The 25,619-nt window shown below is 37.3% G+C and overlaps 5 protein-coding genes and 1 non-coding gene across 9 annotated transcripts; 4 read left to right on the top strand and 2 right to left on the bottom strand.

The window, feature by feature from the left end:
- The first annotated feature begins 5,329 nt into the window (after positions 1-5,329).
- On the top strand, positions 5,330-7,385 carry FADA (fatty acid desaturase A). Its single transcript, XM_048090408.2, has 2 exons — positions 5,330-5,856; positions 6,728-7,385. The coding sequence occupies exons 1-2, from the start codon at positions 5,450-5,452 to the stop codon at positions 7,188-7,190; spliced, it is 870 nt and encodes a 289-aa protein (XP_047946365.1). The 5' UTR covers positions 5,330-5,449; the 3' UTR covers positions 7,191-7,385.
- A 784-nt stretch (positions 7,386-8,169) lies between these two features.
- On the top strand, positions 8,170-10,216 carry LOC125196182 (Protein kinase superfamily protein). The gene is made up of 5 exons (XM_048094590.2): positions 8,170-8,472; positions 8,594-8,775; positions 9,063-9,252; positions 9,343-9,734; positions 9,828-10,216. Exons 1-5 carry the CDS (start codon positions 8,373-8,375, stop codon positions 10,011-10,013), a joined length of 1,050 nt encoding a protein of 349 aa, XP_047950547.1. The 5' UTR covers positions 8,170-8,372; the 3' UTR covers positions 10,014-10,216.
- A 2,287-nt stretch (positions 10,217-12,503) lies between these two features.
- LOC125196183 (hexon) lies at positions 12,504-13,658 on the top strand. Of its 4 annotated transcripts, none has more exons than XR_016137747.1 (3): positions 12,504-13,031; positions 13,139-13,266; positions 13,547-13,658. XR_016137747.1 is itself a non-coding variant. In XM_048094591.2 (1 exon), the coding sequence occupies exon 1, from the start codon at positions 12,504-12,506 to the stop codon at positions 12,978-12,980; it is 477 nt and encodes a 158-aa protein (XP_047950548.1). In that variant the 3' UTR covers positions 12,981-13,543. The 4 variants fall into 4 exon arrangements, 1 of the variants encoding a protein (XP_047950548.1); XR_016137746.1 differs by having other exon boundaries at positions 12,504-13,102; positions 13,200-13,266; XR_016137745.1 differs by having other exon boundaries at positions 12,504-13,266.
- A 2,944-nt stretch (positions 13,659-16,602) lies between these two features.
- TRNAM-CAU (transfer RNA methionine (anticodon CAU)) lies at positions 16,603-16,674 on the bottom strand. Its single transcript has one exon. It is a non-coding gene; the product is annotated as a tRNA-Met (tRNA).
- Positions 16,675-16,769: 95 nt separating this feature from the next.
- On the top strand, positions 16,770-17,546 carry GDC1 (Ankyrin repeat family protein). Its single transcript, XM_048094855.2, has 2 exons — positions 16,770-17,093; positions 17,176-17,546. Exons 1-2 carry the CDS (start codon positions 16,815-16,817, stop codon positions 17,431-17,433), a joined length of 537 nt encoding a protein of 178 aa, XP_047950812.1. The 5' UTR covers positions 16,770-16,814; the 3' UTR covers positions 17,434-17,546.
- A 146-nt stretch (positions 17,547-17,692) lies between these two features.
- On the bottom strand, positions 17,693-20,502 carry CHL (chloroplastic lipocalin). The gene is made up of 5 exons (XM_048094853.2): positions 20,332-20,502; positions 19,482-19,605; positions 18,780-19,013; positions 18,284-18,574; positions 17,693-18,095 (listed from the first exon to the last, which is right to left on the bottom strand). Exons 1-5 carry the CDS (start codon positions 20,400-20,402, stop codon positions 17,814-17,816), a joined length of 1,002 nt encoding a protein of 333 aa, XP_047950810.1. The 5' UTR covers positions 20,403-20,502; the 3' UTR covers positions 17,693-17,813.
- Between the last annotated feature and the right edge of the window lie 5,117 nt (positions 20,503-25,619).

Here is a 25,619-nt window from a genome sequence, read left to right as displayed (position 1 = left end):
GTCGAGAAATGTAATTTAAACATTTACTAAATACTCCCTCCGTCCCGGATAATTCGTCCCACTTTGACTGGGCACGGATTTTAAGAATTGTAATGAAAAGTGAGTTGAAAATGTTAATGGAACGTGAGTCATACTTTAATATATTAGTTTTATACTCCCTTTGTCCCCATTAAGAGTCACACTTTTCCATTTCGATCCGTCCCCAATTAAGAGTCACACTTCATTTTTACCATAAATAGTAAGTAGGTCTCACATTCCACTAACTCAATTCACTCCCATTTTATTATAAAACCAATATAAAAAAATAGGTCTCACATTCCAATAACTTTTTCAACCAACTTTTCTTTACATTTCTTAAAACTTCTGTCCGGTCAAAGTGTGACTCCTAATCGGGGACGGAGGGAGTAATAAAATGTGAGTAGTAATGAATTAGTGAAATATGGGGTCCACTACCAAAAATGATAAAAGTGAAATGAGACAAATTGTGTGGGACGGACTGAAATGAAAAATTGGGACGAATTATACAGGACGGAGGGAGTATTTTTTAAGGGTAGATTACAACAATCCCATAAAATTTAGTCTATCAAATTATCAATTTTGAAAATTTTCTTCCTCAAGGCAAAAATTTCGGAATACTACGTCACAAATTAATTTATTAAGTGTATTTAACGATATTGTTAAAATAGTCAAACGTTTTGTAGTAATATCTTATAGAGTATTTGAGTGGTTCATTTTAATAAGATCTTTGTTTTGTTAAGTAGTACTACCAAGTTAAGAATAGCATGTAGCACAAAAAATTATTTACTTTTTTGATAATTTATGGTACGAGTCTAAGGAACAAATAGACTAAATCTGTCACTGCATAATATGGCTCTTGCATTACGTGCACATATAATTTATTTTAAAAATCTCATTTATTATTAAACAAAATCTCGCTTATATTGTTAACATAACTTACAATTTGTGGGCTAATCTCATTACATGATGTGGATGAAATCAGATACTAACTTATTGTACTAACTTTGCTAACTAATCAAACTTAATATATTATTAAATGATGTAAACTGGCGAATAAAATATGCATTTTGCTATTTTAAAATAGTCGGCAATAGATGATGCGTTTATTTTCATTTTAAATAAAATATATATTCAATTAATTCATTACATTCACGTTCTATTATAATGGCGTTTTGATTCACTCCTCCGTGTAGTGAATCAAATCACTCTTATAATGAACTAAATTTATGTTCTCTAGTTATGCATTTAAGTAGTGTTTCCCTATATCAGTACTCTATCACACGTTATACTTATAAAACTAAATAATTTTTTAAAATTCGTATCAAATCAACACGTGTTTTTTCTTCATGGATGAAGGGAGTAACCAATACAACGGGTCACGGTCATGTAAACAAAGTCAAGCCGGGTTGATCACCACCGCCCGCAAGTGTGCCTCTTTTATAAGTAGTTCACACGACTCTACTAGCCCCACGCAAACCACCCATACACCACAATATTCTACATCAACCTAACTTAAAGACATGGACCTCCTTCAAATTCAAACTATATCCACAAATTATTTTCCTCGCAATTCCATTTCATCAATTATCATACTATCAAATAACAACCCAAAACTTGTAAACTAAGTAGCCCATCCATCACTCCTCTTTTTCTACACTTTGTATCTCCACCACTATTTCCAATGGCCATTCTGCCTCAACGTCACCCCTCTCTCAACCACGCTCGAATGTTCAATCAAATCGCCCCTCCCACCCGCATTCACTCCTCATCCGCCACCGCCCCCACCGCCCAATAGCCCTCGACCCCATCGCCACTCCCCGCCTACCGCTCCCCAACGACCCAACCCTCTGCTCAAACTGATCCCACCGCGCATGGCTAGCTAGCGGATGCACTACCGTTCTCATTTCCCTATCCAAGTCCATCGAAGCCACCGCCGCCGCTTCCCACACCTACCTCGAGCCGGTCCTCACCGCCCTCCTCGGAAATGGATTCCAATCAAACCCTAACTTTAAAGGCCAATGCCCTTGTTGATCAAAGCTGGTTTTTTGCCAAACTGCCACTCTAGTTCTCGTTGGTCACAACCACGTTGGTCACCTTTTGCCCGGCTATCACTCCGAGTCGGCCCCAAACGTGCTCGTTGGTCACGGCGAGTTCATTGCCTGACCACCACTCCGAGCCGTTTGGCTCTCAATAAGAGCACCAATTTATATAGACCAAACAAGAGAACTCAGCCCAAAAGACTAGCCTGATAGGAGAGAGAGCTCATTTAGTCTATACACTCCACACCAGTTGTTTTCATAACCAATGTGGGAATTGGGTCCGTTACAAACGACCCCTCCACTTTAGCATTATTACCGCCGTAGTTTGGGTTTGAAGATGTCACCAACTCCCCAATATTTCCAATCTGACTCCACTGTTGCACTTGCAGGCTAAGATTTACTTCCTCTGTTTCTTCATAGTTGAGACGGAGCTTTTCGGCGCGGAGTTTTAGAAATGAATGTTGGGTGTGTTAAATAAATAGATAAAAAAGTAAGAGAGAGGAAAAGGTAGAGAGAATAAAGTATAAGGAATAAAGTAAGAGAGAGTAAAGTAAGAAAGAGAAAAAAGTTACCATATATGGAAATGACTCAACTATGAAAAACTTTCCGAAATGGAAAAATGACTCAACTATGAAGAACCGGAGGGAATACGAGGGAAGGAGCGGTCAACGCTGGTCTATTGACTAACGAAGAAAACGAAAAGGGTAATAGAGTTTTCAGTTCTATACACCTGTAAGGGCATTAGCAGTGGTGACCCTCCTCCGGAGTCCATCTCATGGCCTATCTCCATTTTCTCCTGTCATATTAGCAGGCTCATCTCAGAGCCTATTTCCCTGCAATGAGAGCCCATCGCAGAGACTATCTCAGAGCCCATCTCATTTTCACATCATCATTATTTTTATATATTTCCTATTAATTGTTGATGTAATTAAAGACAACGTAATATACGGCAAAAAACAAATTTCAATAATAAAAAAATTAAATTCTACGTTAGAAAAAAAAAGATAAAAATAGATAATAACAAAAACTGGATAATAACGAATATTGGAAGTCATTTTTTTTAGAGAGAAGTAAAAAATTGAAATTGAAGAGGGATGAATGTGAAATGGGGAATGCGGTATATACAGTGTGTAGATGACATAAATGTTAGAAATTTGGGCTTCCACATGACTAATTTAATGTGTATGATTATCTTTCAATTGTCCAATTAAAGTGATCTATTAAGGATTAAAGTTTGGGCTAAAGTGTGTTTATTTGTTATGGAAATAAATATAGATACCATTTTGTGATTTTCAATTTGATGAAGGACCGAATAGAAAATAAAGGGGTTTATATTTAATATAAATATAAGCTAGGGTTATGGTCCCCAGACGTCAGAAGAACATTCGATATCTCTGTATTCTCTCGGGAGACTATTGCAAAGAATGCCTTTGATCGTTTGGAAGATCCATAACCGTTGCAAAGCAATTCCACCGTTCAATTCGTTATGGATCAAGGTACGCTTCCGCTCTACAGTTTATGCTCATTCTCCGTCATTCTCGGTTAATCATCATAGAAAGCTTCCTGTAATTGTTCACTCAATTATTCCAACAATAAATAAATAAAAAAAGAGACCGCCCCCTCATCGCTCCGATGACCTCGCAATGGAGGCCGATCGGTGAACCAATGAGGGCCGATAAACCCATCGGCTAAGGCGATGCAACGGGCCTCGGTTGGAGGTGGAAGGGAGTGGCCACCGGCTCCCTCCCCGTAATGGGAGACGGTGGGAGCTGATTTTTTTTTTGGGGGGGGGGGGGGCGATCGCTCAGTCACCATTGCTATGCTCTAAGAAGTGCATAGTGAGGAAGAATAGCCTTCGGTCTACTCTATTGTTAATAAAAAGAAAGGCAATATTTTAGAATTAAATTATTAATGAACAAGCTCATTAATTGGCCTAACTACCCTCCCATATAGCCTATTTATATTTTATTCTCATCCTAAAACTTGGAGTATTTTATTCTCATCCTAAAACTTGTTTTCTCTTGTTGCCATTAGAAATTTCGATTTTTTTATTATTTTAATTCATTCATAATTAAAAATCTTAGTACACTTTTGCTAGATATGACATTTTAATAACTTATTTTCCTCACATTTTATTATAAAATGAATTTATAAAATAAATCTTACATTTTACTATATTTTTTCCTTCACTTGTTTGTACTCTCTCCGTCCCAGATAATTTGTCCCATTTTTTTCATTTTAATCTGTCCCATATATTTTGTTTCATTTCACTTTTTTACTATTTTTGGTAATAGACCTCATTTTCACTACTCATTCGTACTCACATTTTATTATAAAACTAATATATAAAAGTAGGACTCATATTCCACTAACTTTTTCAACTCATTTTTCATTATATTTCTTAAATTCTATGCCCGATCAAAATGAGACAAATTATCCGAGACGTGAGAAAGTATTTCTTGAAGTTTGTGTCAAACTCAAATGCATCTCATAATACCGAACCGCGGAGGGAGTATAACATACTGTAATAATATATTCTTCCAAATACATTTTGGCGGCGATATTAATTTTTAGGCACAAATTTTCAAATATTTTATTATTATATTGATATATCTTTGTTTGTATCAACTTTATTTATTAATATTATCATGCATTTAATTGTATTGGCGTAATTTTATTGCATAACCTTTATGATTTTCATTGCTTATAGCTTATATTATTATAATCTCTTTGTTTCATTTAGAGTAAAGTATTTTTTAAGCATGAAATTTTATTGAGTTTTATTCTGTGAGCTGGATAGAGAAAGAATATAATAGAGATCACGATGCTTTCATTTTATGATATGCAGAGTGGGATATACAAATAAAGACTATGTCATTTTCGAACACGGATAATATGAATTTTATTAAATGAATTAAATAAAATTAAAATAAAATATGCATGTAAATAAAGTAAAAGTAATTAGATATTTATGTTATTTTTTAAAAAATAATATAATTTAGTTAGTACATCATGAAAAAAAATATTCTTATTAACTTAATTTAATTGGATCGAAATGAGTACTTCGAAATAGTGCTATTTTCATAATAACAATACTACTATAAAATAGTCAAGGTTGATCACCGCCGCCAGCTAATTGTGCGACTCTTGTATTAGTTGTACACGACTCTAATAGCCCCACGCATCCCTCCCATACACCACAACAATTTATTTCACCTTAAACACTTGGACCTCATTCAAATTCCAACTATATCCACAAATAATTTTCCATCCTATTCTATCACCCTCCCATATTTTCATCATCAATTTTATTATCAAAAAATAAAACAAATTGAAGTAGCCCATCACTACTACACTTTTTTCTACTCTTTCCATCTCCACCACTATTTCCAATGGCCATTCTACCTCAACGTCACCACCCCCGAATCCTCAACCAAATCGCCCCTCCCACCCGCATTCACTCCTCCGCCACCGCCCCGCCTCGTCCCCGCCGCCCAAATCCCTCCCCGATAACCCTCGCCCCCGGCCCGCCACTCCCCAACGACCCAACCCTCCGCTCAAACTGGTCCCACCGCGCATGGCTGGCCAGCGGCTGCACCACCGTCCTCATCTCCCTATCCAAGTCCATCGAAGCCGCCGCCGTCTCCCACACCTACCTCGAGCCGATCCTCGCCGCCCTCCTCGGCTACGTCCTGGCTGACCTCGGCTCCGGCGTCTACCACTGGGGCATAGACAACTACGGCGGCGCCGAGACGCCCGTGTTTGGCGCCCAGATCGACGCATTCCAGGGCCATCATAGGTATGATAAGAAAATAGAATACAAAAAGAGTAATTACTCCCTTTATTCACATTTGACATAACTTTCTTTTGTCATCTGTCCAAGATTAATTGAAACTTTTACTACTCCCTTCGTTCCGACTAAAATGATATATTTTTGGCCAATACAAAATTTTAGAAATTGTTGATTACTGTGTTTAATTGAAAAGAAAAAAAGATAGGTAAAAATATTAAATGAGGAGCGAGATGAATATTTTAATTAAAGAAAGAGAAAGTGGTTCAATGTATTAATTTGTGAAAAATTTATAGCTATTATTTTCGAAAAATAGAATTATGTCTTAATGTGTCATTTTAATTAGGCGGAGGAAGTTCTATTTTCGGTAATAAATCTTGCATTCTACTAACTAATACTAAGTACTACCTCCGCCTAAAAGTTTGTCTCATTTTTTCATTTTCGTCTGTCTCCCAATGTTTGTTCCATTTCACTTTTTATCATTTTTATTAGTGGACCTCATATTCCATTAACTCATTCTTACTCATATTTTATTATAAAACTAATATATACAAGTAGGACCCAAAATCCACTGACCTTTTCAACTCACTTTTTGTTATATTTCTTAAAATCCGTGCAGGATCAAAGTTGGACAATATTTAGGGGACGGAGGTAGTATATATTTTATTGTAAAATCAATGCGGAGTAGGACTCATATTTCACTAATTTATTCTACTAATTTACCATTATGTGTCTAAAAACCCGAGCTAAGTCAACTCATATCAATTAACTGTGGACAAATAAAGTACTCCAATTTTCTATCAGCCGTTACACAAACCGTTCAAAATTCCAATTTTAAACTTATATTCTAATTTTAGTTTTGTATCTTCTTGATTTGAAGGTGGCCGTGGACCATCACGCGCCGCCAGTTCGCCAACAACCTGCACGCCCTCGCCCGCGCCGTGGCGTTCACGGTCACCCCCATAAACCTCATATGCGGAGACGCGACGGCGCTGGCGTTCGTGGCGGCATGCTCGGGGTTCATCATGTTCAGCCAGCAGTCCCACGCGTGGGCGCACACGACGCGGAGCAAGCTGCCGCCATTAGTGGCGGCATTGCAGGACGCCGGGGTCCTCGTGTCGCGGACGCAGCACGCGGCGCACCACCGCGCGCCGTACAACAACAACTACTGCATCGTGAGCGGGGTGTGGAATGAGGTGTTGGATGCTTCTAAATTCTTTGAGATTTTGGAAATGCTGATTTTCTTTAGGTTTGGTGTGAGGCCCAGGTCTTGGACTGAGCCCAACGCTGGTTGGACCGAGGAAGATGAAGCTGAAGCTGAAGCCACATCTTTATTATCCTAATTAATTTATTTATTCAACCCTTTTTTTTCTTTTTATATACATATGGGGAATAATTGATTGAGGATTTGGCAGGGAATATTCATTAGTTGGAGATAGTTTTTGTTTTATGTGAAATTTGGTGCATGTATTTGTATAGGAACGTTTCAAATTGAAATTGAAGTGATGAGGTGATTATCCACTGATGATTTGTGGTCAGATTTGTCGAGTTTTTTTTTTTCATTATAATACATCAAAATGGTTATTGGTTATTAATTTTATAAATTACTTAAAGATCAAAATACTATTTTTTTTTCTTCCAAATTTAAATTAATATAAAAAGAGTATTGCAAATTTTATTCCTTTTACAAAAAAAATTCACATGTAAAAAGAGTATTGCAAATTTTATTCCTTTTACTAAATCAAGTATCAATATCAAGAACTAGAGCGAACAACACATAAATTGAATAGAAATTGGAATCAATAAATCAACAACATAATCTCAATTAGTATTTCAGTATAGAATTAATGCTAGGAAATTCAAATTAGATATAGTATATGAAGTATATAGTACTCCATATTACTACTACTTGCTATGTCATATTTGTTTGATCAACATTCAAACTATTCGTATCATTTTCCAGCCTAATAATTTTGTGTGTCTCCCATGATAAACTGTGGCATTGTATATTTAGAGTCTTGAGACAATTAAATCATGAAAATAACAATTTTTTATGATTAAAATAACGTGTACTGTGAGTTAAACTTATGTTTATATTTGAAGAGAATTTTACTGAATAAGGTAGAAATGTCCCTCGAACGTAAAATGTATGGCTCTGTCACGGGGTGCATCACGCACCTTTAATAATGAACGGACAAAGCAAGGGAAGAAACGTTCCTTACCCTTGGAATCACTATATTATAGGGAAACATACCCATACATGAATGCATATACCCACACGCTAATTTTAGCATACAGAGAGAGTCAAAATATATGTTGAAAACAACCGGTTACGAGGGCATGCAGAAGAGAGCTTAAACGACGCCATTGAATCTTCTTGAGCTTCTCGAGAGACCAGAGCGAGCGCTGGTTTATCGAGGGCTGAAGAGATTCATTATGCCAATTTTGATTAATTGATTGTTCATCGAGGGTATTTATATATTTTAATTGAAATGGTGGGGTTGAGAAGATCGTGACGAAGAAGGATGTTCTGCTTTTCTTGTTGCATGCCACAAGCGAAGGACACAAAACCATTCCAGGACACAAAAACCCTTGCTCCCATTGCTAATCTATCCTTGAAAACTGGTACTTTTATTGCTTGTTCATTTTGCATTTTCTTCAATATTTTGGCATTGTCCCATTATTTTAATGTTGATGTTCATGTTTTATTAGAAGAGAATTAATTGATGGAGGATTAAATTTGCAGATAGCGTAAGGCAAAAGTATGTAGCGGAAGAGATAGAGAAACTTGGGAAGAACAATATATCTGCCGAGATCTTCACGTTCCAGGACCTGTCTGTCGCCACGAACAGCTTTGATGCCGATAATTTGTTGGGCGAAGGCGGCTTCGGGAGGGTCTACAAAGGCCATATTCAAGGAAAAAATGAGGTGCGTTATTTCATCGTGAATACTAAAAGCATTGCATTAGACGTTAAAAAACAATATTTCATTCATAATAAAATTATAGATGAAAGTATGTCACAAATACGACGCACCATCCGTTACAAAAGTAATTGGGACTCAGATTTCACTAATTTATCCAAACTTACCTTCCTTAAAACTTATGCCAAAAAAATGAGACATTTAAACTAACTTATGCCAAAATGAGACATTTAATTGTCTAATAAAAAAGTAATAAACTAACTTTGTTGCCCTACTTCTATATATATATATAGGATGTGGCAGTGAAGCAATTAGACCGAAATGGATTCCAAGGCAACAGAGAGTTTCTAGTAGAAGTTATGATGCTGAGTCTTCTTCACCATCAAAACCTCGTAAGTCTGGTCGGATACTGCTCTGAAGGCGATCAACGAATTCTTGTTTACGAGTACATGCTCCACGGCTCATTAGAAGATCATCTCTTAAGTAAACCACCTTCTCTTCCTCCTTACAATTAATAAATCCAACCTCTTTAATTAATCAATAAATTAACCTAATTCATTTCACCACATCAAGATTTGAGCCCAGAGAAGAAGCCTCTCAACTGGGACACCCGGATGCAAGTGGCTCATGGCGCAGCACGAGGGCTCGAGTACTTGCACGAGACCGCGAGCCCTCCGGTCATCTACCGAGACTTTAAGGCCTCCAACATACTCTTGGACGCCAACTTCAACCCTAAACTCTCGGATTTCGGGCTAGCCAAGATCGGCCCTGTTGGAGAAAGACCCCAGGTTTCGACCCGGGTAATGGGGACGTACGGCTACTGCGCCCCAGAATACGCTGCCACGGGTCAACTCACCACCAAGTCTGACGTGTACAGTTTTGGGGTCGTGTTTCTCGAGATGATCACCGGTCGGAGAGTCATTGACTATGATAGACCTAGTCAAGAGCAGAACTTGATCGAATGGGTACGTGCATGCATGACTCAACTGCAATATTATTGATTGAAGAATAAACGTTTTATCAACTGAGTTGCACTTTATACTGTTGCATGCATGCAGGCACAACCGTTGTTTAAAGACAAGAAGAAATTCCACACGATGGCGGATCCATTGTTGGAAGGGGAGTACCCGGAGAAGTCGTTGTACCAAGCTCTCGCGATTGCAGCGATGTGTCTTCAAGAAGATGCTCCATCGCGGCCGTTGATTTCGGACGTCGTAACTGCATTAGAATTTTTATCAGCATGAGTAATCAGTTACTAAATTGGGGGAATGGGTTGTATTAAGGTTCAATTGAATTGATTGTATGTTACAAGAGTATTCAACTCGAACATATGCAGTTCCCGAGCAATCGTTCGATTTTGTACTCCAATCGTTGGTTACTCGTGCAAATACAACCCTATATCCTGACCCAGTTAAATTGAATTGTTGAATGCCTCTCTTTACTACCATGTTGAATGTAAATGATGTAACACAAATATGAAGTTTGTTGGTCTACACACTTAACACATCGATTCATTCAATAATATGGGAGATTGTTTCATTTAACTAACTTCATTAGTTAGCATTTTGCTATTTGGGGATAAAACTTCATACTCTCTTCGTCCCAATGATTTCATTTTTGGATGCCCTATAATATGTCCCAAAAACTGTATGTGAGTTATGCTTAATGAAATAAAAACAGTAGTGATTAAAAGAGAGAACATAAACATACTTCCTCCACAAAAGATGTCACACTTGTGAGATGACACGGAATTTTAGGAAATTTTATTTTGTCTGTTAGGTGGAAAGAGAGAATATAATATTTATTTATCGTGAGTGAACTTTTTCTTAAAATGGAAATGTAACATCTTTAGACAAACTAAAAAAGAAAATGATAATACATCTTTTATGGGACAGATGTAGTATATACTATATGCCCTTTATGGGCCGAGGGGCATAGGATATGATGTGATATCTTGTATTTTTTCAGATTACTTTTCCAGACAGAATAACATCCAAACATGACCGCGGTGTAATGTTTCGAAATCAGAAACTTAAGAGTGCAAACACCCTTTTCCGGATACCAATTTCAAATATCATTAAAATTGCTTAATATTTTATATTTATTAGATTTATAATTATACTCCATATATTAAAAAATTTGGTTTTTTTTTCATATCAGATTTTTGAATTTTCCTACTGAGAATGAATAAAAAAATAAAAACAAAAATCATAAAAGACGTGGGAGAGCGTGGACAGCATCATCAACGTGCACTTGCTCCATTGAATCACAATTCACAAAAATATTCTTACCGTTGAACTCAATAGAAATAGTGAAAGAGTATTGATGAGGTTTTCAAATAAAAGGGACTTTTTTCAGATTTGAAGCTCCCCTGTGGATTTAGCCACTAAATTTCAATCCCGGCTGGATGTTTTAAAGCCAAGATTTTGATTCCCATCTCCAGATAATGCGTTATAGCTGGTAAGCTTCAACCTATTCATGTCAGTAAATGCAAAATTGATGATTCTTCCGCTCGAATCTTATGGTTTGCTGTTATTCCTGCTTCGATTCTCTTTTAATCCGATGTTTGCTGTTTATAGATTTTAAGAAATAAGAGAATTTATGCATAGATTAGCTATTTGTTTATGAATTGAGGGGTTTGTGGTGGTTGGGTTGTGCCTTCTATATTTTAATGGTGAAGACATCTAATTTATGGTGAAATCAACTAATTGTTAGGTGCTTGTGTTTGAATGAAATTATTTCGTTTGAAAACATTTACCTCAATGCATTCATTATATCACGTTGGCTTTTATGAGTACTGAGGAGTATTCACTTATTCACATTAACTCAAAACTCAACGATAAACAAATTGAAAATCCATAATTGTAGTTTAGTAAACAGGTGTTGTGATGTTTTAGTGATGTTGTGATGAATTGGATCTGGATGGTGTGTTGTATTAGAGAGGCAGCTTTAGCAAGCATTTAACCATGATTAGGTGCTTCTAGGGAGGTAGGCTTAGCACTCAACCGACATTAGCCGTAGCTCAAAATTGTCGATGCCCTACATCTTATCCCCTTTGTTGTCCAACATTCCGGAATCTGTGGTGTGGATGTGGTATTATTTCATGTTTCCAAGTGTGGAGGTTAGTGGGGACCTTAGTCGTTTACTTGTATATAAATTTGTGGAACTCGTACGAGTGCAAGTCCTATTTCTTCGAATATGTTGATAGTTTGTCGGATTTTTGCAGTTTTGGGTTTTACAAGTCTGTGTTTGAGGAGCATAGTATAAGAGATTGGACAAGCCTTGGTTTTATGTTTAGTACTATAGTTCTCTATCAATAGGTAGAATTTAAGATTATTTTAAAAGATGCCTTCGATAACGGAAACAATTACGTCGTGTTTAACATGATAACATCCCATAGCCATAAGAAGAATATGGAGAAAATATTTCCTGTTCTAACTTATCAAGGACTGCATCTAATTTATCCTTGTTTACTAGCAAAGTTGATAGTATTCTGTATTCATCACTATGTGAAGAACATTGATCATTTCCCTTTTCTACATCAGTTTTTTAAAACTTCGTTATGATGAAAATTGAGTACTGTGCTGCATTTGCTACATGAATTTCGGACTTGTGTGCTGATGATGCTCTTTTTGGTATCGAACAGATGAATCTGTAAAACACTGAAAAAAGAAAGCGGAGAAACTTCATTCGGAAATAAATCCCTACTGAATCTTTACAAAAGTAAGATCGCTATGGTTCAGACGTTAGAAGCCATAAGGGGAGGAGGTGGATCTGTTAAAGTAGGTACAACTGGGAAAATCAGTGCTCTGATGTCTAGAGAAATAGAATCAGCATCTAAGGCGCCTTCCGCATCTACTTCTGTTGCCGTTTCAGCCAGTGACATTGCTCCTAGAAAACTGAAATCCAGAACATCAACAGATGAAGGAAGCAGCAGCGCTGCAGTTAATACCAAAAATGGTAAATGCCCCGAACCAGTAAGGAAGACAAAGCATCATCGAACTGGAAGAACTCATTACATCCCAATGCTCGCAGCTGATAACATGTCGTTAGACGGAACTCCTGTAAGACAAAAACCTAGCAGGAGGGCCCCTGGTTTAGTTGAAATCGTTGACATAAATTGTGGAAATCCGGAAAAAACATGGAAAAAACCAATAACAAACCGCCTAAAGAAGCTTGGGTTCTCTAAACTATCCGAAAGCTTCGGCTAACTAAGCCTGCGATTGCGACTGGGACCTCTTAACATCCGCTTTGAGACTCCTGTAAGCAAATCCGGAAGAAGCTGTTTTTGCCTGTTTGCTTTCCGCTACTTCCACCATTGAACACATGCTCGGTATGAGCTTGTTGCTTGCTCTCTTCTTCTTCTCAGGAACACTGGTAATAGCCGACTCTCGCTTGGATCCTGACAACTGGTTGCCTAGCTGGTGCAGGGGCTTGTTGTGGCCTAACTGGAGACGGCTGAAGTACTCTATCTCCCGCATGATGAGAGATCCAACGGTACCTCTTGTCCCTATCGCCACTGGATAAGGCAACTCTTTTATCCTAGGAGGGAATGTCAGTGTCTGAGGCGAAGGCATCGTCTCGGTAGGAGTGTGAGGCATGTTAGTTAGCTATGTGTAGGTTTGTTTTTGAGAAGGGGTTATGACTTTTTATGGAGAGTGAACTAGGAAGAGTGGTCACTAGATTCATGTGCATCTATTTATGTTGTTTGCTTTTGCTCTAACTGTGGTTGAATTTAGTATTGGTGATGATTATTACTCTTAATTATGTGAAACAGATCATGTGCTGCTGATGGATGGTCCTAGCAACCCCAGTTTGAATGAAGTAGGTGTAAACAACGATTGGAAATTATTTATTTTTTTGAAAATTTTTTGTGATTTTTTCTTGAATTGTTAGGGAAGAATGGTGCGTGTAGATAATGTTTCTTGTTTAGGTTGACTTGAATGTTGTTTGCTTCATCATGTGAACTCAATATTTTAGTAATTTTTGGGGGGGTCTTTTGATCATGGGAATGTGATGAATGACCTATAAATATTTCCTATATTGCCTCAATACAGCTATGGTTTTATTCAGTTTATTAATCTGGTCACAGGTAGGCAGGCAATGGGGGAAGATTTAATTTGTGAATAAAGGTACTAATTAAGTTATCATTTAATTGTGTCCCTACAATGCAAATGTGATGGAAATGAAAATCTTGTTGGGCTTTTTTGTTGAAGTAGTGTAATTTTGGATATATTCTGTTGTAGATGATATTGCATATAAAATTGAATCTAATATTTTAAACGATATGATAATTTTAAAGAATACATGGTAGTGTGACAATTTTATTACAATCTCAATATTTTCAACATTTATATGATGGAGTATTATCAATACTACATGAATCATGATCTTTTCGTTACTACTATAGTAATCTCGGCCTTCGATTAATATTCAACCTAAGAATACAATGTGCATTTTAAGAAAGACAATAGGTGGGTACTGGCTACTACATAGATCTCTCCTAGTTCTAGTTCAATCTAGTACTACATCTTATTATTGCTGATATTATTTCCGTAGGTTATTAGGTATCTCAATTTAATGAAAATAAAGTGGACTGGACATAAAGTTCAGAGCCAGGCAGCCAGCAACTAGAAAAACAAGCAAAATTTATGAATTGAAAATTAAAAATGAGAGGAAGTGTTGAAAATTAATAATGAGAGGAAGTGATGATAAAAGAAGAAAATTAAAAGCAAGTCGTGGAGCATCTATGTATATAGTTTTTTCCTTCTACGTCTAGGGCACTCACAACGTGTCGAAAAAGGGGCCGAACCTAAGACCAGAAATGAGGAGCCGGTGTTGCGGAGTATGAGGATTGAGGCCAAGCCGCAAGACTGCCCCTTGAACCGTCGTGTGGCATGTGTAAATGAAACTATTTTATACTTCATCCGTCCCAAAAAATAGTCTATTTTTGTTGTTTTGGTACGTTTCTTAAAAACATTTGACTTTCATTTTTGATAAAGCTTCTTTCAATAATAAGGTGGTTTTTATTCTCTACTTAACAATATTTAAATTACTTTTTTCGATGCCTCTTCTATTTACCGATTTTGCAGTAATACTCGAGTATTTTCAAATTCTTTTATTTATAGGACTGAATGAGTATGATAAATGTTTTTTTAGATTATATAATAGTATAGGTTAAATATTAATGTTGGATATATTCTATGCATATGAATCATTTAGAAAGATTGGTAGTTTTATATTCCTATTTAGGTCCTCCAAGAAAAATTAGCTGCTTTCTATTTTTGATAAATTAGAGCATTCCCAGCAGTTTCCCTAAAATCTCCCTTATTTCTCCTAACTCCTGCCACATCAGAGCCACATCAGTACCATAATTTATCCTCAGTTTTTAGCCAACTTTTAGCCAACTGTTCCAATGATTTCTCCCTTATTTCTCTCTTATTTCTCCCTAACTCAACATTTCATTTTTACATCATCACTAATTTAATTGTTTTATTTTTGTATATAATAAAGCTAGCTAATTTAATTTATAAGACAAAACAAATAATAGTAATAAAGTTCGTTGTATTAAACACGGGTAAACATTACAACGACGAAAATTAATAAAAAAAAATAGTACAGGAATGGAAAAAAAAATTCAAAGTAAAAAAATTCAAGGGCGGTGGGCGCGGTTTCTATTTGCCCACAATTCTATGGGCGTGGTGGAGAGAGAGAAAATAAATGAAGAGAGAAAAAGGATGAGGATGAAGAGAGAAAAGGGATGAGGATGGGGAGAGAATGAAGAGAATGTGTGTATTTATAGGGGGGAAATTTAAAAAAAAAACAAAAAATATATTTATCGCCGAATTATCGCCCACAGTGGTCGGCGATAATTCGGCGATTTTTCGCCGGTTGGCGATAAAACGGGAGGAAAAATCGCCGAATTATCGCCGACCTCTCCCATTGGTCGGCGATAGACGGCGAAAAAAACGCCGACTTTTAGCCGGCACCATTGGGAGTGCTCTTATGTGTTCCGATTTTATAATAAAATTCTTGTCGTCTACAACCAGTAGTCTAAGTAGAGGACGAGAATTTAGCAATATCATAAACACTTTTTTCTCACTATTTCTGTCCTACGTAACAAATTTTACAATAAAACTTTTATTGTCCACCAATAGTGTAAGTTGTGGACAAGGATGGAGTATATGTTTTCCACGAACCTATATATCATTCATATTTCCTTCGACCTTCAGTTTTCTAGTATTGACATTTGAAACTTTGAGTCCAGTATTGAGGCTTTATTGGTCCCGTGATACAATAATTTTTCTATATTTACATTATAATGATATTGGCATTTGAAATGTAAAAAAATCATTAATGCTATGTAAAAAAAGTGATGCAAAAGTTTACAAATAAAAGAAGTGACACAGAAGCTACACTATTTTCACACAAAATACCAAAAACTATAGTAGTAATACCAAAAACTATAGAAATGATGCAAAAAAATAAAAATTTCACACAAAATACCAAAAACTATAGTAGTAATACCAAAAACTATAGAAATGATGCAAAAAAATAAAAATTTCACACAAAATACCAAAAACTATAGTAGTAATACCAAAAACTATAGAAATGATGCAAAAAAATAAAAACCAAAAACTATAGTAGTAAAATAAAAGTGATGCAAAAGTTTATAAATAAAAAAAAGTGACTTCACACAAAATAACAAAAACTATAGTAGCAAAAATAGTAAAATAAAAGTGATGCAAAAAAATAAAAACCAAAAACTATAGTAGTAAAAAAAAAGTGATGCAAATGTTTATAAATAAAAAAAATGTGACATGGAAGCTACTCTATCAGAGCCAGGTTTCGATCCTGGGACCTGTGGGTTATGGGCCCACCACGCTTCCGCTGCGCCACTCTGATTTGTTGAATTTATTGGCTTCATAATTATACATACTTTATTTTAAAACGAAATTTTGATTATATTGACAAGCGATAAGGTTTGTGGGAGGATATTACTAGTAACTGAAAAATCTCAAAATCAAGAGCGCAAAAAAAAGCAAATGGCATCATCATCATTTCCTTCCACTCTCCAACCAAAATTCTCCCTCAATAATTCATCATCTCCACCTCCTGCTTCCATCACTCCGCAGCTCAGGCGCCACTTCCTTGCTGGCTCCGCACGAACCATTGGATGGTGCAACCCAACCAGATTGGGCCCCACCTCCGGTTCCCGAACCACTTGCTGGTTCAGGTTCGGCCAAAACGGCGTCGACGCTGAAGGCGCCGGCATCTACGGCAGCCAGGCTCGCGACGACTTCGACCGCGACGACGTCGAACAGGTTCCTCTCATCTCATTTCTCTCTAATTTTGGTTCAATTTTCAATTTCGTGAGATGAATTTACGAATTATGATGTGTGGCAGTACTTCAATTACATGGGGATGCTGGCGGTGGAGGGGACATATGATAAGATGGAGGCTCTTCTGCAGCAGAAGATCCATCCCGTCGACATTTTGCTGCTCTTGGCCGCATCCGAAGGCGACAAGCCTAAAATCGAGGAGTTGCTGAGAGCTGGAGCTGACTGCACCGTCAAGGATGCCGACGGCCGCACTGCCTTGGATCGGGCCGCCTCCGACGAAATTAGGGATTTCATTCTAGGCTTTTCTGTTCAGAAAGCCTAATTCTTCTTCCTCTTATTCGTAACTTTTGCACTTATCTATGCATTCTATGTGTATTGTTTTTTCGAGTTAGTGTTCGATTTGATGGATTAAATACGAGACTTAATTTTGTGATATGCTGCTGGGCTCGATTACTCGAATTGATATTGATGCAATGTCACGTAACCTCATTCGATTCCATCTTTGATGATGAACTTGTTTAGATTCTTAGATTGGATGGATTCGATACAACTTAGTTTCATGGTACGTTAGTAATCTCGAGTCAGTTCAATCTTGAGTAATCTTGAATAACCGCCCAATGAACGGGAAATTGAGACGAGTTTGATCAATGCTGTATTGTACAAAGGGTCAGGTGTCATTTGGAGAGGGATTTACATAGAATGTCACTGCTTGAAATAAAGCTCGAGGAGCTTCTTGAGAGTGTCGGTGACACTGGTGAACGGATCAAGAGCAAGAGGCTTATCTAGCTGAAGATCAGGGAACTGGTTGGTGAGAGCTCGTTGCATCCCGGACATGGACATCATCGCTGCAAGCTGACTATTCGACATAGTCTCACAGTCTTGTGGGGTGTCTTTGATTTTGTCAGGATCGTAACCCAACTCCGCCAGTGAAGATTTGTACTTTTCTATGAATGCTGCTCCCGGGTTAGGGGTCCTCGAGTATATCTGAAAACGTAACACGCACCACGAAAATCAGTCATCAAAAACCTAGAATCGCGAACCATGAACACTAGAAGCTAGCAAACATTTACATCAAAGGATATCAAATTCTTATGCATACCGAAGAAACAAAGTAGACATCAACAAAAGGAGATTGAAGAACTTGTAAAGACATAAAGCACGTACGAGCTCACCTGTATAAAACTTTTGTCCTTGGCTCCAGAAACAAGGGCGTAGTTGTCGTAATCAGTGTCTATTACATCATAGGGTTCCTTGGGGATGAACGGTAAAGTAGGGAAACGGAGGAAACACTTCTGTTTGATCATCTCCGCGTTCTCAGGATCCGTCTGAGTCTTATCCTTATCTTCTTCAGAAAGGCATTGGACCTTTCCCCTTATACCAGTAATATAACCATCAGGCCCTCCGTGAACACAAAATGTGTCGACCTGAATCGCGGGTGCTTCCATGTCATATGTATAAACGCCCTGAAATTAAGTCAGAATGAAATAATTTAAAAATTGGGAAAGCAATATAACTGCAAGAGATGATTATGGACACAACAAAGTTCCCTCTTTTTTTCATCCCACATAATTCTTCATTTATTTCTCAATGTAAGGCACTCATCTCCTCATAGATTGCACATAGGCACTTTGGCCCTTAAATAGTGGTTTGCAAACTTTTCCGTTTCACCTGAGTACAGTGGCAATCTTCTTGACCTGACCCGGCAAACCCACGCTTAAGAGAAGCTACTTCAAACCATCTCCCAGCATATCTGGCTGGATCAAAGTTCTTCACAGACATTCCTCTCATTGACATCATCTTTCCATTTTGCTCATCAGTCTCGGAAGGAAGAACCAGCTTGTTGTCGGTAACACTTGCTAATTGGAATATTATATTACTTTGAGACAGATTTGTTGCTGTGGCCTGTTGATTGAAAAAAAATTATACTACTCCTATATATGGAAATAGACTCAGATTACATGTTTCTCTCTTAATTGGAATACATGACAGATATATCGATTGCCTCAAAATATAATGTAGAGGAGCCGTTTCCTTGAAAATAAAAACTTATTAGTAGTACATATCAATAAGACCGGATGCATCTTAGATCCTACGACATAAATACAGCAAGAACACAGTAGAACTAAGTGAAGATTACTACTTTCTCTGTCTTATAAACTGGGAAGCTTTCAGAAAGCTTGATGGTGGAAATCCAATAATTCAGCCTAAAATATGAGGAATAGGTTTGACTATTTCTTTTCACAATCACAATATTATCATGTAAAGCAAGCTTTTGTGAGAGAGATAACTGCTAAACAGATGAAAGGACGCATGTTTCATTCATACGTCGGAGTATAGACATGGCACGCCAATAGAAAATAGAGCACTAACCATGTCCGTCTGAGATAACAATACAACTGATGCCACAAGACCTGAGATAGCTGTCTGAACTCCAAATCTAACAGATGTAGGTTGCTCAATACAGCAATCTGACATGTCTCTGTTGACAATTCTCCTAGTCCAAATATAGAGAGTATTTAGCTCTTCATAGCATGCTATACAATTTTCTACCATCTGTACACAGACAGAAGCCGGTGCTACACATTCACTTTCACTTATTTTCATGTTTTCATCTTGACGACAGAATTCCGTCTATGTATATTATAGCAAATGTCGTAAAAGTGAATGCATAGAACCAACTTCTATGAAGTATATACATAATCCAGATGGTAAAAAAATATAATAAGATGAATGTAAATATGCTACCAATTTGACCTCCAATCATGAACATGTAAACAGTTAATGTATCAGTGACAAGCAGTCATTATTCGCGTGCATTTGGAAGTTTTGTTAACAATGTGTTGTGTCCTGTCCATTGCATCAAGGAGTGTTTGAAGGTCTAAATTTCCTGGATTCTGTGATTTCATAGCTATAAATACTGGTTGATGAGAATGCTCAGAATCACACCTCATCAAATCATCCCAAACATTAAAAAAGTATTCCAATTCAACCCCTTAGATCAGCATTTTTGAAATTACGTATTTATATAATCAAAGAACAATTTCACTTTTTTAGGTCAGCTCTAGTCAATCGAAAGGTCCAGCAATCGAGATTATAAGAGGATCAACTTAAAATTGTTAAGGAAAACATCCAAATCGACTCTGCTAGTTGAATATGGGAGTGAAGGCATGTATTTGTGCAAAATAAAGTAGATATGAAAAGGAGAGGTGAGAAATTAAACCTGGGCAAGCGAGGATTATGAGTTAGAGGCCGCGATTGTGCTGCTACCAGATTGCTGCATTGGTACGCCATTTTCAGCTTAGCTCACGACGAAAAACTAGGAATTCTTACTTCTTTGAAATTAACTGCAGAAATTAAACTTGGTGAAGTCAATTTCATGTGGGATGCTGTGAACATCAGTTGATCACAGAGGTTAAGCACTTTGTATTTTTGTCCCCAGAATTATAGTCACATTAGAGCATTCCCAATGGAGGTGGCGAATTCTCGGCGATAAATCGCCGGTTATCGCCGAATTATCGCCGGCCATTGTGGCGAAGTCGGCGATAATTCGGCGATAATGTTGCCGTTGCTTCGCCGAGTGGCGTTCTAACGCCGGATTATCGCCGAGCGATCGCCGGCCACTGTGGCGACGCTCGGCGATAATCGGCGATAATTAAAATTTTTTTTTTTTTTTTTTGAACCCAACGGCTATTTTACATTCCACCCCTATAAATATTTCCTCCACTTCCTCCATTCATCACCCACAATCTTCATTCTCTCCATTTTCAATCTCTTCTCCCAATCTTCAATTTTCATCAAAATTATGAGCTTTTGGAAGAAAAGTTCCCGATCGGGTAAGGATAAGGGTAAGGGGAAAGAGTCGAGTTCACAAATTCCCAACACGGATGAAGCAAACGAGCAGTGGATGCAGTCGTTGTTGGCGATGGGTTCTCCTCCCGGCCAACTTCCATACGGGGGTCCGTCTCCTTTGCAGACTCCTCCGGCGCGGAGACTTTCTCCGTACTTCAACTCTGCCGGCAGAATGCCCTTTCCAGCCGACGATGTGTATCGGCCCCAGTTCGACACCCCCGGATCAACCCCAGGCGACCAAGAATCTCAGGCCGCGACACTGAGCGCGGAGGACTTCGAGGTGGAAGAAACGCCCACCGAGCCGCCTTCTAGGAGCGGGAGGGGGAAGGCGCCGGCGTCGTCGGCTGCGACTGATACGGGTTCCGATGAGAGGCCGAAGCGGGTAAGGACTACTTACACTCTGCAAGAGTCCGAGCTGATAGCCGACTGCTGGGCGGACACGTCACAGGACGCGGAGCGCAGCAACTACCAGACTGAGATCATATTCTGGGAGCGGATTGCCGCGAAGTACAGGAGCCACAAGACTGCCTCAATGAAGGACCATGGCAGCGAGGCGATCCGTCGGCATTGGGAGCGCCTCATGAGGGACTGCGGGCACTTCAACGGTATTTATTCTAACTTGATGACTCACATGACGAGTGGCCAGAACGAGCACATGGTCCGAGATGAGGCCATCCGGATGTATAGTAGCCAGTACTTGTCGACGAAGGGCTTCAAGTATTGGAACATCTACGATAAGCTGAAGGATCTCCCCAAATTCCGGACGGGAATGCACGACGCGCTGCACGGGAAATCGGTGCGCTCGCGACTTAGCGTTTCGGAGAGCGAGGGGAGCGCGGCCCACATCGACTTGAGTGGGGATGGTCCGCACGAGCGCCCGGAGGGAGTGAAGAAGGCGAAGGGGAGGCGGAAGGGGAAGGGCGCAACGTCGGAAGTCGCGTCGGAATCCGTCATCGACTTAGAAAAAGCCACTTATTCGAGCAATGTCGCCAATCTGACCCAGATGTACACGCTGTACTTCACCGGCGGCGGGACCCCTGAAGAAAAGGCGGCCCTCTGGAAATGCATCCAACACCTGCAGAGTACGCTGGGGCTCGATCCCGACGCCCCTCCGGCCCCTCCGTCTTAGATTTTTTTTTTTTAAATCTTTGTTTATTTGCGTTTTTTATTTGTAGTTTTTTTTTTCTCGTTGTATTATATTTTCCAATGATTAATACAACGATGAATTGTTCATTATTAGTCTATTTATTAAATACATTTGTAGGGAAAATTAAATAATATAAAAAATAATGATGTAAAAATGAAATGTTGAGTTAGGGAGAAATAAGGGAGAAATAAGGGAGAAACCAATGTAGCACTTGGCTAAAAACTGGGGATAAATTTTGGTGCTGATGTGGCGCTGATGTGGCAGGAGTTAGGGAGAAATAAGGGAGTTTTTAGGGAACTCCATTGGGAGTGCTCTTACATCATTAAATTAGAGCCACACACAATCGTGGTGTCGCTCTTGATTATGGGACAGGAATACTATATTGTTAAGTTTTACTCCCTCGGTCCCAAGATATTAAAGCCCTTTCTTTGTGGGGACAGGAATTTAAGAGATGGTGTTTAGCAGTGTAAATGGAGTTGGTAGTAAAATAAATTTTTACCATAAATATAAATAACTCAAATATGTTGAATTCTAAAAAAAATAAGTATCTAATATCTTGGGACGAAGGAAGTACTGCTCATCGGTCGTACAAATGGAAAAACTGATCATAAATTGGGCCATATATTTTGGCCCAGTTATCATAAATTGAGCTTATATTTGGTTTAGTGTTTAGGCCTCTGATAGTTCCTTATTGGGCGTCTAATTCGGCCCATTAACAGCTATTATATGGTATTGGGCCAAAAGCCCGGCCCAAGTTGATTTTCTATTTACACTTAATTTTTATCTTGAACACAGATAAATTTGTAGAAGCACATTGTCAAGAATTCATGATTTAATTTTGATCTTTAGGGTCTAGTACAAATTTCAAATTCTCAGCATGTGATTGCACATTGGATCATGCTTCCAGCTATATGAATCTTAGTTCGAACTAAATTTCCAATTCGAACTTATAGTCAAGTTGTGATAACAAACTCTTACATTTTAGAGTAATGCTAAGTGGCCATAATGTGGCTGTTCGTCCACAGTTTTTTCAGAGAAAACCGTACAAACACATTTGATAAATGATTCGTCTAAAAATACTATAACTATTATGCCAAAAACATTAACATTTTTTTTAGCTCCATTTAAATTTCCGAATTTATATACCCACATATTCCTGCTTTTCTACAAATCCAATTGGGGGAAATGGACGCTTATCTCACATTCTTTTTGTCAAGAACTTCATTTACCATATTTTTTATCCCCTTTTTCTTTGATTTTACTAAACTTAAAAGTTATAATAACTTGTGAATGTCTATAAATTTTTTAAATAAAATAACAATAATACTAGTTTGTTTTCTATTGATCAATTGGGGAAATCATTATTGAATCAGTTAATTGAAACAATAAAATAAGGATTCAATGATTTCAATTGATCAATTGAAGAATAGGCCGGTGAAACTTATATGTTATAGCATTACTTATCATCAAAAATACCTAAACTTTATTTGTGGTTATTCGTTCATTAACATCTAACTATTCAATTGAATTTCAGATTAATTAAAATCTCAGCTTATTCAATTTAATCAAAGATTAATTGAACCCAAACTAAATTGAGAATCTAATGATACCTTTGCATTGTAAAAATAATTAAGATGGCTAATAATTGAAGAGTTGAATAAAATGAAAATGAAAATAATGGGATAAAAAACTAAATATTTACCCTTTAATTTAATTTGGGTACACGTGTAGTACTCTTGCATGTTTGTTAGGAGTTAGGACAAACATCGACTAACCTACTCACGGAAAAAAAAAACTTGGCCTAATCATAGTAATTAAGAAAATTAAATGATGTGCATTAATGCGCTGACAAGATTAAGATAAACAATAAACACAATAATTAATAAAGAAATGGGCGGCATAGTTTTTTCCCATAATTGTGACTTCCCATGTCTATGAATTGGGTGGTTCCTTTTTAATATCTCACCCAATAACGTAACTATAGATTGTGGGTTAATTAAAGTAATAATATTATATGTGAAAACTAGGTACGTAGTCTATTCTACTCTAATAAAGTCTCTTCAATGGATGCCCCCTCTAATAATAAAAATAATAATAATTCTAGTTATTGTGCAATTACTCTCAGGGCCCATCATTATTAAAGAATTAAATATCTTGGATCGAAACAATAAAAATTATATGTCGATCTACTATTACAAGGAGACCGTACCATACTTATATTAAAATAAAGAAATTTTGTAATTTTGAATTATAAAAAGAGATGCTCATATATAGTGAGCATCATGGGAAAATATGCAAATTAACGTTATGTTTTAACGATTAAACACCACATTCAATGTGAGATATACTATAATTAACATCATTAATCTTGTATAGCACAAGTAATATATGAGCATGTCCATCAAAGTTTTTGTCTAAAAAATTGAGATATATACAATACTCTCAATGTGTGTCAAAATGCATATAGAACTAAATATAATCCTACACAACCTTTAGAATTTATACCAATTCATCAATAGATGTTATGCAACGAAGTCTAATAAGATGTTTTTCCATAAATCAATACATTTTGAGTTATATAGCTTGCAGATTCAGTGTTAAATTTCATTTTTATGCATTTATCTAATGTACATTCCATAGTTAAATAATTAGTACCCATAAATAATTAGTAGTTAGTACCCATAAATAATTAGTACCCTCGGATCCCTTTCATGATATAAAATTCACACATCTTATTCCCTATCTCTTTTACTACTATAATTTCTAGAAAAAAACAAAATACCTCAGAGAATTTTTGTAGATCGAGATTTATAAAACATTTGTAACAAACTAGTTCTTCGTCTTAATCTACCATTTCTTTTGGACTGGTTTGGTGCTGGCCGGAAAGAGAAAGTTGACAGAATGTCATTTTAAAATTAGATAAAGAGGGGTTTCTGGATCATATTGTTATAGTGGTGGTTCTTCCAACTTTTGCTTTTATCTTCATTCTCCATAAAAATATTTTTTATTAGTAAAATTAATTTGGTGGATCTAGATCCGCCAATAGAGTTTAATTAGCTGTACTTAATTGCGATGCAGGTCGTCTGTATGTAGCGTCATCTTCAGCACCATCTCGTTCATTTTACAGAAGTCGCTCAACATGATCTCAGGTCTCATCAGTGTTGGCGTAAGCTTCTGATAAAGTGTGACACAAGTGTGAAAAAAAGGAAAAACTTTATGAACTAACGACAACGGACAATATTGCTTCGACCTTAATTGTGTTCGTCCCTACAAATTCTATTTTTAGTATTAATCGTCAACTTAAATATTGCTTAAGTAATTACTTTTAATAAAATATTCTCTAATCATCCTATTAATTTCATTATCACCCAATTATAATCTTTCAAGAGATTTTGTCACTAAGGAGGATGTCTGCATGCATGATCCCACCAGCACTAATTAACGACCAGATATTTTGTTATATCTGGTATCTCGTTGCAAATCATATTATTGTAAAAAAAAAACAAAAATTC

This window comes from Salvia hispanica, chromosome 4 (genome assembly GCF_029641045.1).
Source record: "Salvia hispanica isolate PSC_SH4W2 chromosome 4, Shi_PSC_v1, whole genome shotgun sequence".
NCBI classification, from domain to species: domain Eukaryota; kingdom Viridiplantae; phylum Streptophyta; class Magnoliopsida; order Lamiales; family Lamiaceae; genus Salvia; species Salvia hispanica.
Note: the sequence above shows the minus strand (reverse complement) of the source record. Positions and strands in the feature narration are given on the sequence as shown.

Excerpts from the sequence above, each read along its gene's own strand:
- FADA (XM_048090408.2), top strand. The coding sequence starts at position 5,450 with ATGGCCATTCTACCTCAACGTCACCACCCCCGAATCCTCAACCAAATC. Across the intron at positions 5,857-6,727 it reads GCATTCCAGGGCCATCATAG|GTGGCCGTGGACCATCACGC; the intron begins GTATGATAAGAA and ends CTTGATTTGAAG.
- LOC125196182 (XM_048094590.2), top strand. The coding sequence starts at position 8,373 with ATGTTCTGCTTTTCTTGTTGCATGCCACAAGCGAAGGACACAAAACCA. Across the intron at positions 9,253-9,342 it reads ATTAGAAGATCATCTCTTAA|ATTTGAGCCCAGAGAAGAAG; the intron begins GTAAACCACCTT and ends CACCACATCAAG. Across the intron at positions 9,735-9,827 it reads AGCAGAACTTGATCGAATGG|GCACAACCGTTGTTTAAAGA; the intron begins GTACGTGCATGC and ends GCATGCATGCAG.
- LOC125196183 (XM_048094591.2), top strand. The coding sequence starts at position 12,504 with ATGGTTCAGACGTTAGAAGCCATAAGGGGAGGAGGTGGATCTGTTAAA.
- GDC1 (XM_048094855.2), top strand. The coding sequence starts at position 16,815 with ATGGCATCATCATCATTTCCTTCCACTCTCCAACCAAAATTCTCCCTC. Across the intron at positions 17,094-17,175 it reads ACCGCGACGACGTCGAACAG|TACTTCAATTACATGGGGAT; the intron begins GTTCCTCTCATC and ends GATGTGTGGCAG.
- CHL (XM_048094853.2), bottom strand. The coding sequence starts at position 20,402 with ATGGCGTACCAATGCAGCAATCTGGTAGCAGCACAATCGCGGCCTCTA. Across the intron at positions 19,606-20,331 it reads CATAATCCTCGCTTGCCCAG|GAGAATTGTCAACAGAGACA; the intron begins GTTTAATTTCTC and ends TATTTGGACTAG. Across the intron at positions 19,014-19,481 it reads TGTTATCTCAGACGGACATG|GCCACAGCAACAAATCTGTC; the intron begins GTTAGTGCTCTA and ends TTCAATCAACAG.